This window comes from Heterodontus francisci, chromosome 3 (genome assembly GCF_036365525.1).
Source record: "Heterodontus francisci isolate sHetFra1 chromosome 3, sHetFra1.hap1, whole genome shotgun sequence".
Lineage (NCBI taxonomy): Eukaryota > Metazoa > Chordata > Chondrichthyes > Heterodontiformes > Heterodontidae > Heterodontus > Heterodontus francisci.
This window is the reverse complement of record NC_090373.1, coordinates 208,992,434-209,011,735: the sequence shown is the minus strand read 5'-3', so window position 1 is coordinate 209,011,735 and position 19,302 is coordinate 208,992,434. Positions and strand designations below refer to the sequence as shown.

The 19,302-nt window shown below is 44.2% G+C and overlaps 1 protein-coding gene across 3 annotated transcripts in view; it reads right to left on the bottom strand.

Annotated features, from left to right (window-relative positions):
- The window catches only part of enah (ENAH actin regulator), a 618,517-nt gene that overhangs the window by 179,206 nt on the left and 420,009 nt on the right, over positions 1-19,302 (bottom strand). For all 3 annotated transcript variants that reach the window (XM_068028274.1, XM_068028276.1, XM_068028275.1), the window contains exon 5: positions 17,248-17,522. In XM_068028274.1, the coding sequence (XP_067884375.1) occupies positions 17,248-17,522 (275 nt within the window). The remainder of the gene's footprint in view (positions 1-17,247; positions 17,523-19,302) is intronic.

Below are 19,302 nucleotides of genomic sequence, written 5' to 3'. Positions count from 1 at the left end.
AATCATCTGGAGATGTCAAGAAATCATCTGGTTGGCTTTCAAGGACATGTAGCATCAGGAGTTTCAGCCCACACTCACTTGAATCACAACGTTTTCCCAAAGACGGGAGGAAAGAGGAGCTGATACGTAGAAACATAGAAAATAGGAGCAGGAGTATGCCATTCGGCCCTTGGAGCTTGCTCCGCCATTCATTATGATCATGGCTGATCATCCAACTCAGTAACCTTTTCCTGCTTTTGCCCCATACCCTTTGATCCCTTTAGACCCAAGAGCTATATCTAACTCCTTCTTGAAAATGTACAATGTTTTGGCCTCAACTGCTTTCTGTGGTAGCAAATTCCACAGGCTCACCACTCTCTGGGTGAAGAAATTTCTCCTCATCTCTGTCCTGAAAAGTTTACCCCGTATCCTTAGACTATGACTCCTGGTTCTGGACTCCCCCACCATCGGGAACATGCTCCAGCGACCCGGGTTCAATTCTGGGTACTGCCTGTCTGGAGTTTGCATGTTCTCCCTGTGTCTGCGTGGGTTTCCTCCAGGTGCTCTGGTTTCCTCACACATGCCAAAGACTTGCAGGTTGATAGGTAAATTGGCCATTAGCAATTGCCCCTAGTATAGGTAGGTGGTAGGGAAATATAGGGACAGGTGGGGATGTGGTAGGAATATGGGATTAGTGTAGCATTAGTATAAATGGGTGGTTGATGGTTGGCACAGACTCGGTAGGCCAAAGGGCCTGTTTCAGTGCTGTATCTCTAAACTAAACTAAAAACATCCTTCCTGCATCTACCCTGTCAAGTCCTGTTAGAATTTTATAGGTTTCTATGAGATTCCCCCCTCACTCTTCTGAACGGCAGCAAATATAATCCTAACCAACTCAATCTCTCCTCGTACATCAGTCCTGCCATCGCAGGAATCAGTCTGGTAAACCTTCGCTGCACTGCCTCTATAGCAAAAACATCCTTCCTCAGATAAGGAGACCAAAACGGCACACAATATTCCGGGTGTGGCCTCACCAAGGCCCTGTATAATTGTAGCAAGACATCCCTGCTCCTGTACTCGAATCCTCTCGCTATGAAGGCCAACATACCATTTGCCTTTTTTACCACCTTTTCGACCTGCATGCTTACCTTCAGTGACTGGTGTACGAGAACACCCAGGTCTCACTGCATGTTCCCCTCTCTCAGTTTACAGCCATTCAGATAATAACCTGCCTTCCTGTTTTTTCTACCAAAGTGGATAACCTCACATTTATCCACATTATACTGCATCAGCCATGCATTAGCCCACTCACTCAACTTGTCAAATCACCTTGAAGCCTCTCTGCATCCTCCTCACAACTCACCCTCCCACCCAGTTTTGTGTCATCTGCAAATGTGGAGATATTACATTTAGTTCCCTCATCTAAATCATTAATATATATTGTGAATAGCTGGAGTCCTAGCACTGATCCCTGCGGTCCCCCACTAGTCACTGCCTGCCATTCGGAAAAAGACCCATTTATCCCTACTCTTTGTTTCCTGTCTGCCAACCAATTTTCTATCCATCGCAATACACTACCTCCAATCTCATGTGCTTTAATTTTACACGCTAATCTCTTATGTGCGACTTTGTCGAAAGCCTTCTGAAAGTCCAAATAAACCACATCTACTGGCTCCCCCTCATCAATTCTACTAGTTACATCCTCGAAAAATTCTAGTAGATTTGTCAAGCATGATTTCCCTTTTATAAATCCATGCTGACTCTGCCTGATTCTACCACTGTTCTCCAAGTGCTCTGCTATAAAATCTTTGATAATGGACTCGAGTATTTTCCCCACTACTGACTGGTCTATAATTCCCTGCTTTCTCCCTAACTCTCTTTTTAAATAGTGGGGTTACATTAGCTACCCTCCAATCTGTAGGAACTGTTCCAGAGTCTAATGAATCTTGGAAGATGATCACCAATGCAGACACTATTTCTAGGGCCACTTCCTTGAGTACTCTGGGATGCAGATCATCAAGCCCTGGGGATTTATCCGCCTTCAATCCCATCAATTTCCCCAACATTTCTCAACTTATAATGATTTCCTTCAGTTCCTCCCTCTCACTAAAACCTGTGTTCCCCAACATTTCTGGTATGATATTTGTGTCCTCCTTTGTGAAGACAGAACCAAAGTATGCATTTAGTTGGTCAGCCATTTCTTTGTTCCCCATAATAAATTTCCCTGTTTCTGACTGTAAGGGACCTACATTTGTCTTCACCAATCTTTTTCTCTTCACATACCTATAGAAACTTTTACAGTCAGTTGCCTTCTCAGGGTCTCAGAGAGATGCAGGCAAAATGAGCTGGGGTTTCTTTTTCCTTGGCAGGTAAAACACCAACTGTCTTCAAAACAACTCACACCCCAACTAAACTGAAAACAATATCCAAACCCCAAACAGAAAGTCAGCCTCCTGACCTCCATAGAGTTATACAGCACAGAAACAGGCCCTTCGGCCCATCGTGTCTGTGCCGGCCATCAAGCACCTAACTATTCTAATCCCATTTTCCAGCACTTTACCCGTAGTTGTATGCTATGGCATTTCAAGTGCTCATCTAAATACTTCTTAAATGTTGTGAGGCTTCCTGCCTCAACTGCCTCTTCAGGCAGTGTATTCCAGATTCCAACTACCCTCTGGGTGAAATTGTTTTTCCTCAAATCCCCTCTAAACCTCCTGTGCCCCTTACCGTAAATCTATGCCCCCTGGTTATTGACACCTCCGCTAAGGGAGGAAGTTTCTTCCTATCTAACCTATCAATGCCCCTCATAATTTTGTATGCCTCAATCATGTCCCCCTCAGCCTTCTCTAGTCTAAGGAAAACAACGCTAGCCTTTTCAGTCTCTCTTCATAGCTGAAATGCTCCAGCCCAGGCAACATCCTGGTGAATCTCCTCTGCACCCTCTCCAGTGCAATCACATCCTTCCAATAGGTGCCCAGAACTGTACAAAGTACTCCAACTGTGGCCTAAACTAGCATTTTATACAGCTCCATCATAACCTCCCTGCTCTTATATTCTATGCCTCAGCAAATAAAGGCAAGTATCCCATATGCCTTCCTAACCACCTTATCTACCTGTGCTGCTGCCTTCAGTGATCTATGGATAAGTACACCAAGGTCCCTCTGACCCTCTTTACTTCCTAGGGTCCTACCATCCATTGTATATTCCCTTGCCTTGTTAGTCCTCCCAAAATGCATCACCTCACACTTATCACGATTAAATTCCATTTTCCACAGCTCCGCCCACCTTACCAGCCCATCTATATCGTCCTGTAATCTAAGGCTTTCCTCCTCACTATTTACGACACCACCAATTTTCGTATCCATAAACCTTGATGTGTTTTTTCTGTAAACATCATGCCCAGGTCACCAAGGTTTCTGTTGTTTATTGAGCTTAAATCATATGATTTCTAGCAAAGGTTGTTTTCAAACAACATCTCAAGTCTCCTTTCAGTGACCGTTGTAATAATAACACACATCCATGGAACATATTCAGTTTCAAAACACAAGTCCTCAAAGTAATTTAACAAAAAATGGAAGCACTTTCGTAACCCATCCAGCCTTGGAGGAATGAAACACCATTTTTAAATGCATTTCATTACAAAGAGTAAAAAATCAGAAGATGAGAGAAAAAAATTAAAACATCAAAGACCGAGCGGACCTGTGAGGAGATAGGCACCAGTGAGCGGGAGTTCTAGCGGCTTAAAAGAGGCTGCGAGAGGCCAGGGAAAGAGCGAGACCAAGGTGGACCTGTGAGGAGACAGGCACCGGCGAGCGGGAGTTCCTGCAGTTTAAAAGAGGCTTACTCTCTCAGTCACAGCAAGAGATTTCCACAACTGACATCACAGTTCAGAAAGTGACGCGTTGCAAGGGGAGGCAGCTGATTGGGAAGTAGGAACAGGCGAGTATTTCTACCCTTTTTTACTGCTTTCAATGTATGATGGCATTAAGAGTGCTTTTGGGCCAACCATCAAGAAGATTGCCCCCCTCAAGTCTAAATCAGAGGACACAATCACTGACCAATGCAAGCAAATGGACCGCTGGGTGGAACACTACCTAGACCTGTACTCCAGGGAAAATGCTGTCACTGAGACCGCCCGCAATGCAGCCCAGTCTCTGCCAGTCATGAATGAGCTGGACGTACAGCCAACAAAATCGGAACTCCGTGATTCTCTAGCCAGTGGAAAAGCCCCTGGGAAGGACGGCATTACTCCTGAAATCATCAAGAGTGCCAAGCCTGCTATACTTTCAGCACTGTACGGACTGCTTTGCCTGTGCTGGGACGAGGGAGCAGTACCACAGGACATGCACGATGCCAATATCATCACCCTCTATATGAACAAGGGTGACCGCGGTGACTACAACAACTACCGTGGAATCTCCCTGCTCAGCATAGTGGGGATGGTCTTTGCTCGAGTCGCGTTAAACAGGCTCCAGAAGCTGGCTGAGCATGTCTACTCTGAGGCACAGTGTGGCTTTCGAGCAGAGAGATCCACCATTGACATGCTGTTCTCCCTTCGGCAGCTACAGGAGAAATGCCGAGAACAACAGATGCCCCTCTACGTTGCTTTCATTGACCTCATCAAAGCCTTTGACCTCATCAGCAGACGTGGTTTCTTCAGACTACTAGCCAAGATCGGATGTCCACCAAAGCTACTAAGTATCATCACTTCATTCCATGACAATATGAAAGGCACAATTCAGCCTCATCAGACCCCTTTCCTATCCTGAGTGGTGTGACACAGGGCTGTGTTCTCGCACCTACACTGTTTGCGATCTTCTTCTCCCTGCTGCTCTCACATGCGTTCAAGTCTTCAGAAGAAGGAATTTTCCTCCACACAAGATCAGGTGGCAGGTTGTTCAACCTTGCCCGTCTAAGAGCGAAGACCAAAGTACGGAAAGTCCTCATCAGGGAACTCCTCTTTGCTGACGATGCTGCATTAACATCTCACACTGAAGAGTGTCTGCAAAGAGTCATCAACAGGTTTGCAGCTGCCTGCACCGAATTTGGCCTAACCATCAGCCTCAAGAAAACGAACATCATGGGACAGGACGTCAGAAATGCCCCATCCATAAATATCGGCGCCCACACTCTGGAAGTGGCTCAACTATCACCAGTAACCTGTCTCTCGATGCAGAATTCAACATGCGCATGGGAAAGGCTTCCTCTGCTATGTCCAGACTGGCCAAGAGAGTGTGGGAAAATGACACAGAACACAAAAGTCCAAGTGTATCAAGCCTGTGTCCTCAGTACCTTGCTCTACGGCAGCGAGGCCTGGACAACGTACGTCAGCCAAGAGCGACGTCTCAATTCATTCCATCTTCACTGCCTTCGGAGAATCTTTGGAATCAGGTGGCAGGACCATATCTCCAACACAGAAGTCCTCGAGGCGGCCAACATCCCCAGCATATACAACCTACCAAGCCAGCGGCGCCTGAGATGGCTTGGCCACGTGAGCCGCATGGAAGATGGCAGGATCCCCAAGGACACATTGTACAGCGAGCTCGTCACTGGTATCGGACCCACCGGCCGTCCTTGTCTCCGCTTTAAAGACGTCTGCAAACGCGACATGAAGTCCTGTGACATTGATCACAAGTTGTGGGAGTCAGTTGCCAGTGATCGCCAGAGCTGGCGGGCAATCATAAAGGCGGGGCTAAAGCGTGGCGAGTCGAAGAGACTTAGCAGTTGGCAGGAAAAAAGACAGAAGCGCAAGGAGAGAGCCAACTGTGTAACAGCCCCGACAACCAATTTTATCTGCAGCATCTGTGGAAGAGTCTGTCACTCTAGAATTGGCCTTTATAGCCAATCCAGGCCAAAGAAGAAGAAGAATAGCCGAAGTAGAAGTAAAAGTAAAGGTTTAGATTGTAGTAGGTAATGTTTGGAGTGGAATAAGATCCCTAGCGTAATTAGTACTCTAAATTAAAGGGAGTAACTAAGGAGCTTAATCTAAGGCTAAGTCATGGCAGGAGAGCTCAGCCCCGTGGCATGCTCCTCCTGCACTATGTGGGAAATCAGGGACACTTCTAGTGTCCCTGGCGACCAGGTGTGCTGGAAGTGTGTCCAACTGCAGCTACTAGCTGACCGCATTGCGCAGCTGCAGCTGCGGATGGACTCACTATGGAGCATCCGCGATGTTGAGGACGTCGTGGAAATCACCGCAGTTAATGGCTGCAGAGGCAGAAAAGGGATGGGTGACCACCAGGAGGAATAGTAGGCACAGGCAGGTACTGCAGGAGTCCCCTATGGCCATCCCTCTTTCAAACAGATATACCGCTTTGGATACTGTTGGGGGGATGGCCTCCCAGGGGAAAGCAGCAAGAGCCAAGTTCGTGGCACCACAGATGGCTCTGCTGCACAGAGGGGGTGAAAAAGAGTGGGAGAGCCATACTGATAGGGGATTCTATCCTAAGGGGAACAGACAGGCGTTTCTGTGGCTGCAAACGACACTCCAGGATGGTATGTTGCCTCCCTGGTGCTAGGGTCAAGGATGTCTCGGAGTGGCTGCAGGACATTCTGAAGGGAGAGGGTGAACAGTCAGAGGTCGTGGTACACATTGGTATCAACGACATAGGTAGAAAGAGGGATGAGGTCTTGCAACAAGAATTTAGGGAGCTAGGTAGCAGATTAAAAAGCAGGACCTCAAAGGTTGTAATCTCTGGATTACTCCCAGTGCCACAAGCTAGTGAGTATAGACATCGGAGGATAGAGCAGATGAATGCGTGGCTGAGGAGGTGGTGCAGGAGGGAAGGCTTTAGTTTCTTGGATCACTGGGTCTGTTTCTGGCAAAATGGGACCTGTACAAGTTGGACGGGTTGCACCTGAACCGGAACGGGACCAACATCCTGGCTGGGAGGTTTGCTAGTGCTGTTGTAGGGGGTTTAAACTAATTTGGCAGGGGGAATGGGATACAGAGTGGAGTTACACTAGGGGGTGATGCACAGTCAAATATAGAAGAGAAACTGAGTCAGTCTGGAAGGCAGAGCAAATATAGACCTGTTAAGGCATGTGAAAAATGCAAGGCTGGATTGCATCTATTTTAATGCAAGGAGTCTTACTAGTAAGGCAGATGAATTGAGGGCATTGATTAGCACATGGGAATATGATATTATTGCTATCACAGAGACATGGTTGAGGGAGGGGCAGGACTGGCAGCTCAATATTCCAGGGTATAGAGTCTTCAGGCAAGATAGGGGAGGGGGTAAGAGGTGGCATTGCACTGTCGTCTTAGAAGGTTCCTCAAATGAGATAATATGGGTAGAACTTAAAAACAAAAAGGGGGCAATCACTTGGCTGAGTGTCTACTACAGGCCCCCAAACAGTCAGGGAGAGATAGAGGAGCAGATATGTAGGCAAATCTCAGAGAGATGTAAAAATAATAGGGTAATAATAATAGGGGATGTCAACTTCCCCAATATCAACTGGGATTGTCTTAGTGCAAAAGGCTTAAAGGGGGCGGAATTCTTAAAATGCATACAGGAGAGCTTTTTGTGCCAGTACATAGATAGTCCTACAAGAGAAGGACTAATCCTCGGGAATGAAGACGGAAAAGTGGTGGAAGTGTCAGTGGGGGAGCATTTCGGGGATAGTGACCATAACTCTAAGATTTAAGGTAGTTAGGACAAAGGTGGAACGAAAATAAAGGTACTGAATTGGAGGAAGGCGGATTTTAAGATGATAAAATAGGATCTGGCCAAAGTGGACTGGGTGCAGCTACTTGTAGGAAAGTTGACATCAGATCAGTGGGAGTCATTCAAAGAGGGAATAGTGAGAGTTCAGAGCCAACATGTACCCATTCAGGTGAAGGGTAGGACCAACAAGTCCAGGGAACCCTGGATGTTACAAGATATAGAGGATTGGATCAGGGGGGAAAAAAGGAGGCTTATGGCAGATTCAGACTGCTGAAAACAGTGGAGTATAGAAGGTGTGGGGGGGGAGGGGGGTGGTGGGGGGTACTTAAAGAAGTAATTAGGACAGCGAAGGGGGGGGCATGAAAAAACACTGGTGGGCAAGATAAAGGAAAATCCTAAGGTGCTTTATAAGTATATTAAGGGCAAGAGGATAACCAGGGAAAGAGTTGGGCCCATTCGGGACCAAAGTGGCAATGTGTGTGTGGAGCCAGAGGACATAGGTGAGGTTTTAAATGATTATTTTTCATCTGTGTTCACTATGGAGAAGGACGATGTAGTTGTAGAGATCAGGGAGGGGGATTGTGATATACTTAAACCTATTAGCATTGAAAGGGAGGAAGTATTAGCTGTTTTAGCAGGCTTAAAAGTGGATAAATCCCCAGGCCCCGATGAGATGTATCCCAGGCTGTTATGTGAGGCAAGGGAGGAGATTGCAGGGGCTCTGACACAAATCTTCAAATAATCTCTGGCCACAGGAGAGGTACCAGAGGATTGGAGGACTGCGAATGTGGTACCATTATTTAAGGATAAACCAGATAATTACAGGCCAGTGAGTCTAACATCAGTGGTTGGGAAACTATTGGAAAAAATTCTGAGGGACAGGATTCATCTCCACTTGCAGAGGCAGGGATTAATCAGGGACAGTCAGCATGGCTTTGTCAGGGGGAGATCATGTCTGACTAATGTGATTGAATTTTTTGAGGTGGTGATGAAATGTGTAGATGAGGGTAAAGCATTTGATGTAGTCAATATGGACTTCAGTAAGGCTTTTGATAAGGTCCCATATGGGAGAATGGTTAAGAAGGTAAGAGCCCATGAGCTCCAAGGCAATTTGGCAAACTGGATCCAAAATTGGCTTAGTGGCAGGAGGCAGAGGGTAAATCGAGGATTGTTTTTGCGAGTGGAAGCCTGTACCGCAGGGATCGGTGCTGTGTCCCTTGCTGTTTGTAGTGTACAATAATGATTTAGATGTGAATATGGAGGTATGATCAATAAGTTCGCAGATGACACGAAAATTGGTGGCGTTGTAAATAGTGAGGAGGAAAGCCTTAGATTACAGGACGATATAGATGGGCTGGTAAAATGGGCAGAGCTGTGGCAAATGGAATTTAATCCTGAGAAGTGTGAGGTGATGCATTTTGGGAGGATCAACAAGGCAAGGGAATATACAATAGATGGTAGGACCCTAGTAAGTACAGAGGGTCAGAGGGACCTTGATGTACTTGTCCATAGATCACTGAAGGCAGCAGCACAGTTAGATAAGGTGGTTAGGAAAGCATATGGGATACTTACATTCTATGCCTCGGCTAATAAAGGCAAGAGCAGGGAGGTTATGATGGAGCTGTATAAAACGCTAGTTAGGCCACAGCTGGAGTACTGTGTACAGTTCTGGGCACCACACTATAGGAGGGATGAGATTGCACTGGAGAGGGTGCAGAGGAGATTCACCAGGACGTTGCCTGGGCTGGAGCATTTCAGCTCTGAAAAGAGACTGAAAAGGCTAGGGTTGTTTTCCTTAGAGCAGAGAAGGCTGAGGGGAGATATAATTGAGGTGTACACAATTATGAGGGGCATTGATAGGTTAGATAGGAAGAAACTTTTTCCCTTAGCGGAGGGGTCAATAATCAGGGGGCATAGATTTAAGGTAAGGTGCAGGAGGTTTAAAGTGGATTTGAGGAAAAACTTTTTCACCCAGATGGTGGTTGGAATCTGGAACACACTGCCTGAAGAGGTGGTAGAGGCAGGAAGCCTCACTACATTTAAGAAGTATTTAGATGAGCCATAGCATACAAGGCTACGAGTGAAGTGCTGGAAAATGGAATTAGAATAGTTAGGAGCTTGATGGCTGGCACAGACACGATGGGCCGAAGGGCCTGTTTCTGTGCTGTATAACTCTATGACTCTTTACCTGTAGCGAATACAGTTCTGCTTTGTACCATCTTTGCACTCAGATAACTCAAAGCAAAGTTAAATCCTAGACAAAGCATCTGTAATAACATTTTGTTGCCCCACAATGTGGAAAATCTTTAAGTAATAACGTAATAATAGTAAACTCCATGGGAATAGTCTGGCATCCGGTTTTGAATTTTTCCACAAAGGCTAGGGGGTTATGATCAGTATATACAAGTGTCTCTCTTTAGTCATGGTGGATATAGACTTCAAAATGCTTAAGAGGTAGTAACAAGCCCATGGTTTCTTTTTCCACGGTTGAACATCTTTTTTGCTGTCGATTTAGCTTTTTGGAACAGTATTCCATTGGCCTTTCTATGCCTGACTCATCGTCTTGTAACAGGACTGCACTGACCCCCCAGGTCACTAGCATTAATTGCTACCTTGAAGGGTTTAGTGAAATTTAGAGACGTCAACAATGGTTCATTAATCAAAATGTCTTTTAGCCTCTCAAAAGATGCTTGGCATTCCCCTGACTACACTACCATAGTTTTCTTTTTTTTTGTAGTAAACCTGTCAGTGGAGCAGCTATAGTACTAAAATTTGGTACAAACTTGTGGTAGAAACCACACATTCCCAAAAACGTCATGATTTCCCGCTTAGTCTTAGGGATAGGGAACTTCACCAATGCTTATGCTGTTCTTGACAACACTTGACCTTGCCCTACTATATGCCCAAGGTAAGTTACTCTCGCTTATGCACATTCACTTTTAGCAAGGTTTATCACTAAATTAGCCGCTTGTAATTTTCTAAACAGAGCTTCTAGTTGTTCCAAGTGGTCCTTCCAAGTGTCACTGTATACCAGCACATCACCAAGGTAAACCACACAGTTAGGAACACTGGCTACCACTTGGTTCATTAGTCTCTGAAAGGTTGCTGGGGCATTTTTTAGTCCAAATGGCTTCACTCGGCATTGGAAAAGGCCATCTGGTGTGACAAAGGCCGAGACTTCTTTAGCTCGGGGTGCTAAAGGAACCTGCCAGTATCCCTTTAACAAATCTATTTTTGTAAGTAATGTGGCACTGCCCACTCTGTCAATACAGTCTTCCAAGCTAGGAATTGGGTAAGAGTTTGCCTTTGTTATTGCATTAACCTTTCTGTAGTCTATGCAAAATCTAGTTTAAGTGTCAGGTTTAGACACTAACACCACTGGGGATCTCCAGCTGCTTTGACTGGGTTCAATTAGGTGCTTTTCCAACATGTATTGGATTTCTGCTTTTATTTGTGCTTGTTTCTCCGGAACTAAGAGATAAGGATGCTGTTTTATCGGAAAGGATTCCCCTACATCATGTGTGGCTAAGATTGTACATCCTGGCTCGTCCCAACAGACTCTTTTAAATGCAGTGAGTAGCCTTGTTAGATCTTCTTGTTGTTCTGCATCTAAATATGAAAGCATAGTGTCCAATCTCCCTAACAATTCAGTATTAGCTAACCGGATAGGAGGTCGTTCAATTTGAGAATTGTCTAGGCCTCCTTCTGCCTCATCCACACTATGCCTTTCATTCTTCGCTGTCCCTACTACCTGACATACCTGCTTGCTTATCCTCCTCCTGGTGATGATATTGTTTTAACATATTGATATGACACAGCTGATTCTTTTTCCAGTGATCTGGGGTGTCAATCAAATAATTTACTTTACCAATTCTTTTGACCATTTTATATGGACCACTGAACAGTGCTTTCAGCAGTTCACCCTGTAAAGGCAGTAATACTAACACTTCATCCTCTGGTTGAAATGTTTGGGTCTTGGCATGCTTGTCTGCCCATTTCTACATGGTTGTTTGGGAAGTGTTCAGTGTTACTGAGCCACTTTGCAGGCTCTTGTGAGCCGCTCCCGGAAAACGGATATATAATCTAGCACTGAAGATTTGCCCCTCTGTTCCAAAAACTTTTCTTTAATTAGTTTTAGCAGACCTCCTATCTCATGTTCATAAACTAATTCAAAAGGATTAAAACTGGTAGACTCATTAGGTGAATCCCCAGTGGCAAACAAAAGAAATTCTAGCCCTTTATCCCAATCGTGGGGATATTCATGACAGTGCGCCCTGATCATCATTTTGAGGGTCAGATGATAACTTTCTAAAGCACCTTGTGTCTCTGGGTGACTTGCTGAAGACTTTGAATGTGTTATATCCAAATTATTCATAACTTCCTGGAAAATTTTAGACATAAAATTGGAACCTTGATCCGATTGAATCTCAATCGGTAATCCATATCTAGTGAAGAACTGGGTTAACTTCTCTGCCACTACCGTAGCAGAAATTATTCTCAAGGGAATGGCCTCTGGGAACCGAGTAGCTGTATGCATCATAGTGAGTATAGACTGGTGTCCCGCTTTTGTTTTGTGTAAAGGTCCCAGTCCACCAACACCCTACTAAATGGTTCCCCCAAAACTGGTATGGGAATTAGAAGTGCCGGTTTTATGGCAGATTGCGGTTTTCCTACAATCTGGCACGTATGGCATGTTTTGCAAAACGGCACCATGTCCCTGGAAAGACCTGGCCAGTAAATATGTCGACCTATACGTGATTAGGTCTTCCGGATCCCCGATACCTACATGTCCAGCCATAGGAATTTCATGGGCTATCCTTAATATTTCCTGGCGATACTTGGGCGGTACCACTATCTGGTGAACAACCATCCATTTATCGTCTGCTGGTCTGTGAGGAGGTCTCCGTTTCCTCAACAGAGTCCCGTTTCTAATATAATAGCGTTCTGGAACTCCTTTTGCCGCAGCTTCTGTTAGAGCTGATAATGCCACTGTATTTAACTCTGGATTGGCTTGCTGAGCCTTGGTCAGAGAAGACTTATTAACCATTGCCTTCAGATTATCCAAATCCCCAAAGAAAGTTTCAGATAATTGGCTATCTGTCTGTGGTGTCTAACTGACCTCCAACAATGGAACTTGTTCGCTATTGCTCGGGTCACTACATATGAAGGAAAAATGCCTGGAACCTTTTCCTGCAACTGTTCTGTCTCTTTGACTTCACTTGGTCTTTCTGTGACTGCAGAAGCAGCTCTACCTTCACTCTGGCCAAATCATTCCCCAGGAGTAGGTCCACTCCATCTACAGGCAAACTATGGATAACTCCTACAGTTACAGATCTATACATTACGTCACACTTCAGGTGCACCCGATACAAAGGTATGGGTATATACTCTCCACTGATACCTTCACTAAAACCGTGGCATTCAATGTGGTCTCTGGTGGAAACGTTATGCCTTTCCCCAACAAAAGTGTTTGGGTGACTTCTATATCCCTAAATATCTAAGTATAACTACAGGTTTACCTGCCTCATTTGAGGGATAAGCAGTTACCTTTCCGTTTGACAAGAAATCCCTAAAACTCTCAGGTATCTTGTTTACGTCCCCCGTACTCAGAGCCGTTTTTGTACTTGGCCTTACAGCTGCAGTCGGAGCTACAGCCTGATCTGTCGTACTCTCGATAAGAGCCCCTTTCTCTGCATTGGCTTTGCGTACCCCAATAAGCTCCATGGGTTTACCCCGCAACTTCCAGCATTCTGCTCGAAGGTGTCCCACCTTGTGGCAATGGTAACACTTAGGACTTTCGGACCTCACTTCCACCCTCAGCATCTTCCTTTCTGGCCTGAGGAGGAGATCCTGGGGCATTCCCAGCTGTCCCTTCTTGTCCCCAGCTACTTGCCTTCCTTTCACCCTCCCACCTTCTTTCCTTTGCGGGCTTTTGGGTGTGACAGACAAAGGATTTGTGCTTCTAAACAAGCTCGTAATTATCAGTGATTTCCGCTGCCTGTCTGGCCATTGAAACCTTCTGGTTCTCTCCATGGGTTCTTACTAACGGAAGGAGTGCATTTTAAAAATCTTTCAGAAGAATTATTTCCCTAAGATTCTCATATGTGAGAATCTTTAGTGCCCGTATCAAATGATCAAAATTAATTTGCTTTACCCACTCAAATTCTATATAAGTCTGCCCAGGCTGTCTCCAGAGGTGCCGGAATTTCTGCCTGTAAGCTTCAGGGACCAACTCATAAGCAGCAAGAATAGCCTTTTTTACCATCTCAATCTGCAGAAGCTTCCTCAGAAAGCATGGCATAAACTTCATGAGCCCCGCCCATCAATCTGCTTCGCATAGCACTGTTCAGCTTACCTTTGGCCACTTCACCTGTCTAGCTATCTTTTCAAAAGAAATGAAAATTGCCTCTACATCCCTTTCCTCAAATTTAAACAGCTCCCCACTGGGTCCTGGGCTGGAGTCAGATATTTTCTCACCAGAATTTTCACTGGAGTCAAGACCATCCTTTTGTCTTCGTTCCATCTTTTTAAATTTGAATTCCTTTCTTTCACTTTCTCTTTGAAATTCTAGTTCAAGACTTTTCATTGTCAATTGTCTTTCTTGTTCAAGCTTATGTTTTTCCAATTCTATTTCTTTTTCTTTGTCAAGTTCAAGCTGCCTCATCTGCAACTGAATTTTAGCTAATTCAAGTACACCACCATCTGGTTCGCCTTTTTCTTCTTCCTATTTCAAATGGTGTGCTATTACCTCAATTATATCTGCTTTCTTAGCTCCTGGTTTTAACCCTAACACCAACATTCTGCCAATTCCTTTAATCTAACCTTGGTTAAGTTTCTCAAATCACTCAGGGATACATCCTCCTTCCCCAGTAAGGTTGTGGCAACTAACAAATCCATTCTGGTAGTGTAAACTTTAATGCACAAGAAACCTGTATTTTTCACTTTTCCTCTTTTCAATTAGTATTACCCCACTTACAATTGCACTTCCTCGGGTTTTGGAATACCCCGCACACAGCCCCCAATTATATGTTACGACCGGGGTGGGAGGAGTGCACTGTCTTTTCTAGTCCCACTTCTCCACAAGTCACAGCATATATTTTTAAAATGTTTACCCAGTTACTGATTCGGTCAATCATATACTCTACTCTTTATCCCAGAATAAACCAGGTTTCTTTAATAAACAACAAAATTATCAGTTTATCAAACAAGACTTATCTAGTAACGAACTAAAGCACTAACACACAGAATGAAATATGAAAGTTCCCTTTTTAAATTCCCAATACACACACTGAAAAAAATACAGAACTTTTCTTTGCTGTTACAAAAAAAAGACAAAGAAAAGGAATACTTTGGCCAAATACTTGCTAATTCTTGAAGGAAAAAAAAGAGAAGATATGGAAGGAAGTCAGTTGTCCATTTTGGTCTGGTGTCCAGGTACACGGAGATGGGTCACTGGGATCTTTTGAGAAGCAATTCGTTCTGGAGATGTTGAGAAATCGTCTGGTAGGCTTTCAAGGACATGTGGCATCAGGAGTTTCAGCCCACACACGCTTGAATCACAGGGTTTTCCCAAAGACGGGAGGAAAGAGATGATACAATGGCCTTCTCAGGGTCTCTTGGAGAGACGCAGGCAAAATGAGCTGGGGTTCCTTTTCCTTGCAGGCAAAACACCATCTGTCTTCAAAACAGTTCACACCCCAACTCTACTGAAAACAATATCCAAATCCCAAGCAGAAAGTCAACCTCCTGACCTCCATAAACCTTGACATGTGGCTTCTCTGTAAACATCTTCCCCAGGTCACCAAGGTTTCTGTTGTTTATTGAGCTTAAAGCACATGATTTCCAGCAAAGGTTGTTTTCAAACGATATCTCAAGTCTCCTTTCAGTGAACTTTGTAAAACAAAACACATTCATGGAATATTTTAAGTTTTAAAACACAAGTCCTCAAAAAAATTAACAAAAAAATGGAAGCACTTTTGTAACAATATTTCCATTAAAATCCTCGTCCTTTTTTCTCTCACATGTCCCTTTCCTTAATTGAAACAAGAAGTACGCAATGGCACTTGAACCAGCTGTTATGTGTGCAGATGATTGGATCCTGAAACCATGGTTCGTAGGTTTTGCTCAATTTCCCCACTTGGCATCTCTTGTTACTGCATCAGGATATAGTACCAAGAGCTGTTCGAAGTCAGATATATGAAAAGTTACTTTATCTTTTCCTACACTGCCAAAAAATGATCCTAAATCTACAATTTCATTAAAGCATCCTTTTACTTGTACTGTATTCCACAGTCCCTGCTGGAATTTTCATGTACTGAAAGCAAGGTTGGTGAACTCACAATGGAGACCGCCCAATCTTATAATACTATTTGCATTTGAACAGCCTTCACAAGGCAGATCTGAACCATCTTGGTAGTGCAAAATGCAAAACTGCAACCAGTGGAATACATCAGGAATGAGTGCCAGTATCGCCCACTGGAGCTTCAAATCCAGATTAACAAAGTATTGCTTTAAAGGAGAATATAATGAGCCAAATTTTGTGTTGAGATTAACGGTGAGGCTATAAGTACTCACTGCTATTATGGCGTAAATCGGACAGCAACTTCCACAGTTCACACATGCGCAGTTAAACATGTGAGCCTGGAAGTTACTGCCCAAGCTCCCCTTCTCATCCACAGGCTGCACTCTCACAGTAACTCGCCAACAGGCTTGTCTTTGAAATCCATGTAAGAGCGTGAAGTTGCTTCACTTACCCACCGGTTACCCACTAAACATGCCAGGTACAGTAAAGTTGATGAATTCAGGTGTCAATGAATTTTTTTTAAGAGTGTGGTAAGTCATAATTAATACCAAACATCTTCTCTGGCACTGAAAATTTAATGTTACATATGTGGAGTCTTATTCCTTCAGAATTTAATTCATGTTGGACCTTCAAAAAAATTAAAATACTTTAACATTTTCTTTTTCTCTTATATTTTCTAGCCTTTTTCTTTCCAATCTCTCACATTCCATCCACTCATGCTCCAGGCATTCTGTTATTCCCATCTTTCTTTCCCTCTCTATTTTGCATACTGTACATGATTTTACCACAAATTAAATATTCTAATTTATACGTCTTTGTTTAAACTCTGCATGTCTCAATGAGGATTTTTCAATCTGATTAGTTGAAGAGCTCGTTGTTCCTTGTCCTGTTCAGAAACACCACAGATACCCTGTAGAGGGCGCTACACTGGAAATGATCTCTAAATAACACAAGTTGCTGGTCAAAACCCCATAAAAAGTCTGTGGGCAGCTGTCGTCAAGATAAATTGTGAGTGATGTTCCTTTGCTGCTGACCACAAAATCCCGGCCTTTAGCTTAAATACAAGCCAGTTCAGAGTCAGTATGCAGTCCAGTCCCTGAACCTGTACAGCTGTAAATCAAATATTAAGTTTTACATCATTACCCCAAATTAGAAAAATCATTTTAAGACTGAACTGAACAATCACGTAAATGTAACAGGTTGGAGAGCATGCCAATAAAAAGGGATACTGTAGCTTCAAACCTGATCACTTAATTGAGACCAGCACATAACTTACATTTACCTCTACTTGTCACTTACCAGCAGATGACATCCTTCGTTCCAACTCCCACTCCAGTTGTTCTCTCTCAAGCTGTTCTTGGCGTTCTCTTTCCTGTCGTTCCAGTTCCTCTCGTTCTTGCCTTTCTCGTTCCTGTCTTTCTTGCTCCATACGTTCATGTTTTTCTCTCTCTTGCTTTTCACGTTCCACCTGTTCCTGTTCCAGCTTTTCTCTTTCCAATCTCTCACGTTCCATCCGCTCATGCTCCAGGCGTTCTCTTTCCAGTTCCTTCTGTCGTTGCTGCTCTTGCAGTTGCCTGGAACACACAAAATAGAAAGACACATTGGATGTTATGTCAAGGCAGAGTTACAAGCCACCAAGTCGTAACACAACTTTCAGTACTAAATGTATGAATTGCGCTTGTCACTTTGTTCTCTTTCAAAGAAAAAACAAGACATTCTCTCTACACCAAAATGACAGACGACTTGATCTTAAGTCTCTTGGATGACTACAATGCCTTCCTCACCTACTATGGACTCTGTACCCTTGCATGTGCACCAATGCGTTCTGGTCCAGTCGACCCGACAACATCCTCCTCACTAACATCGGGGGACCGGTGCCAAAATTGGGACAGCTGTTACACAAGCAAGTCAAGCAACAGCTTGTTGGTCATACTCACAGAATTATAGCTATCTGCTAATGCCCCAGGCTTCCCCATTACCATCTTCTATCCCACCAGCAGGACAGACCCACCATAAGTGGAAGCATAGCGGTATTTGGCTGGGGGTGGAGGAAGGCACTGGGGGTCCTCAACAGTAACCCCATGTAGTCTCATGGTTTCATGTTAAACACAGCCCATAAATCTCCTGCTAATTATTGCCTTAGTAAACTACTAAGTAAGTACTTAGTAAACAGTAAACTACTGCATCAGTACTCCTCAATGTTAAACACTTGGAGGAAGTGCTAAGGGTGGTAAGAGTAAAGATTGCACTGTGGTTGGGGAACTTCAATGTTCATCATCAAAAGTGGCTTTTAGTACCATCACCGACCAAGCTCTGAAAAACATAGCTGCGAGACTGGCTTGCTACAGATGTTGAGCACACCAACACAAGGGAATAACCTACTTGGCATTGCTTGCACCAGTCCGCCTGTCGCAAATGTGTCTGTCCAGGAATCTGGGTAAGTCGGCTTAGAGATCTAGTCCCATCTTCACATTGATGATACCCTTCATCGTATCGTGTGGCATACCACTGTGCTAAATGGGGTTGATTAAGAGCAGATCTAACAGTTCAGCAACAAATGCTGGCCTTGTCAGTGACACCCACAACCCATGAAATGAATAATTGTAAAAAGGAGGTCCATGTGGCGCTCTGGGCCATCAGCAGCAAAAGAATTGCATATGACCACAATGTGTAATTTCATACCCTTGGCATATCTCATTCCTCCATCATCATCATGCCAAGTTCTTAACCCTAGAACAATGAGGAGAGTATGAAAATACAAATTAGGAGGAGTAGGCCACCTGGCCCTTCGAGCTTGCACCGCCATTCAATAAGTTCATGGCTGAACTGATTACTCCACCCATCCGATAACCTTCCACCCCCTTGCTTATCAAGAATCTATCTACCTCTGCCTTAAGAATATTCTAAGACTCTGCTTCCAACACCTTTTCAGGAAGAGAATTCCAAAGACTCACGACCCTCTGAGAGAAAAAAATTCTCTTTATCTCTTAAATGGGCGACCCCTTATTTTTAAACAGAGACCCCTAGTTCTAGATTCTCCCACAAGGGGAAACATCCTTTCCACATCCACCCTGTCAAGACCCCTCAGGATCTTATATGTTTCAATCAGCTCGCCTCCTACTCTTCTAAATTCCAGTGGATACAAGCCTAGCCTGTCCAACCTTTCCTCATAAGACCGCCCACCCATTCCAGGTATTAGAGTAGAAGAAATATAAAAGAAATAGGAACAGGGAGGCCATATGGCCCCTCAAGCACATTGAGTCTTTCACCAAGATCTTCTACCTCAACACTTTCCTGCCCTATCTCCACATTCCTCGATTCCCTTAGTGTCTAAAAATCTATTGATTATGGTCT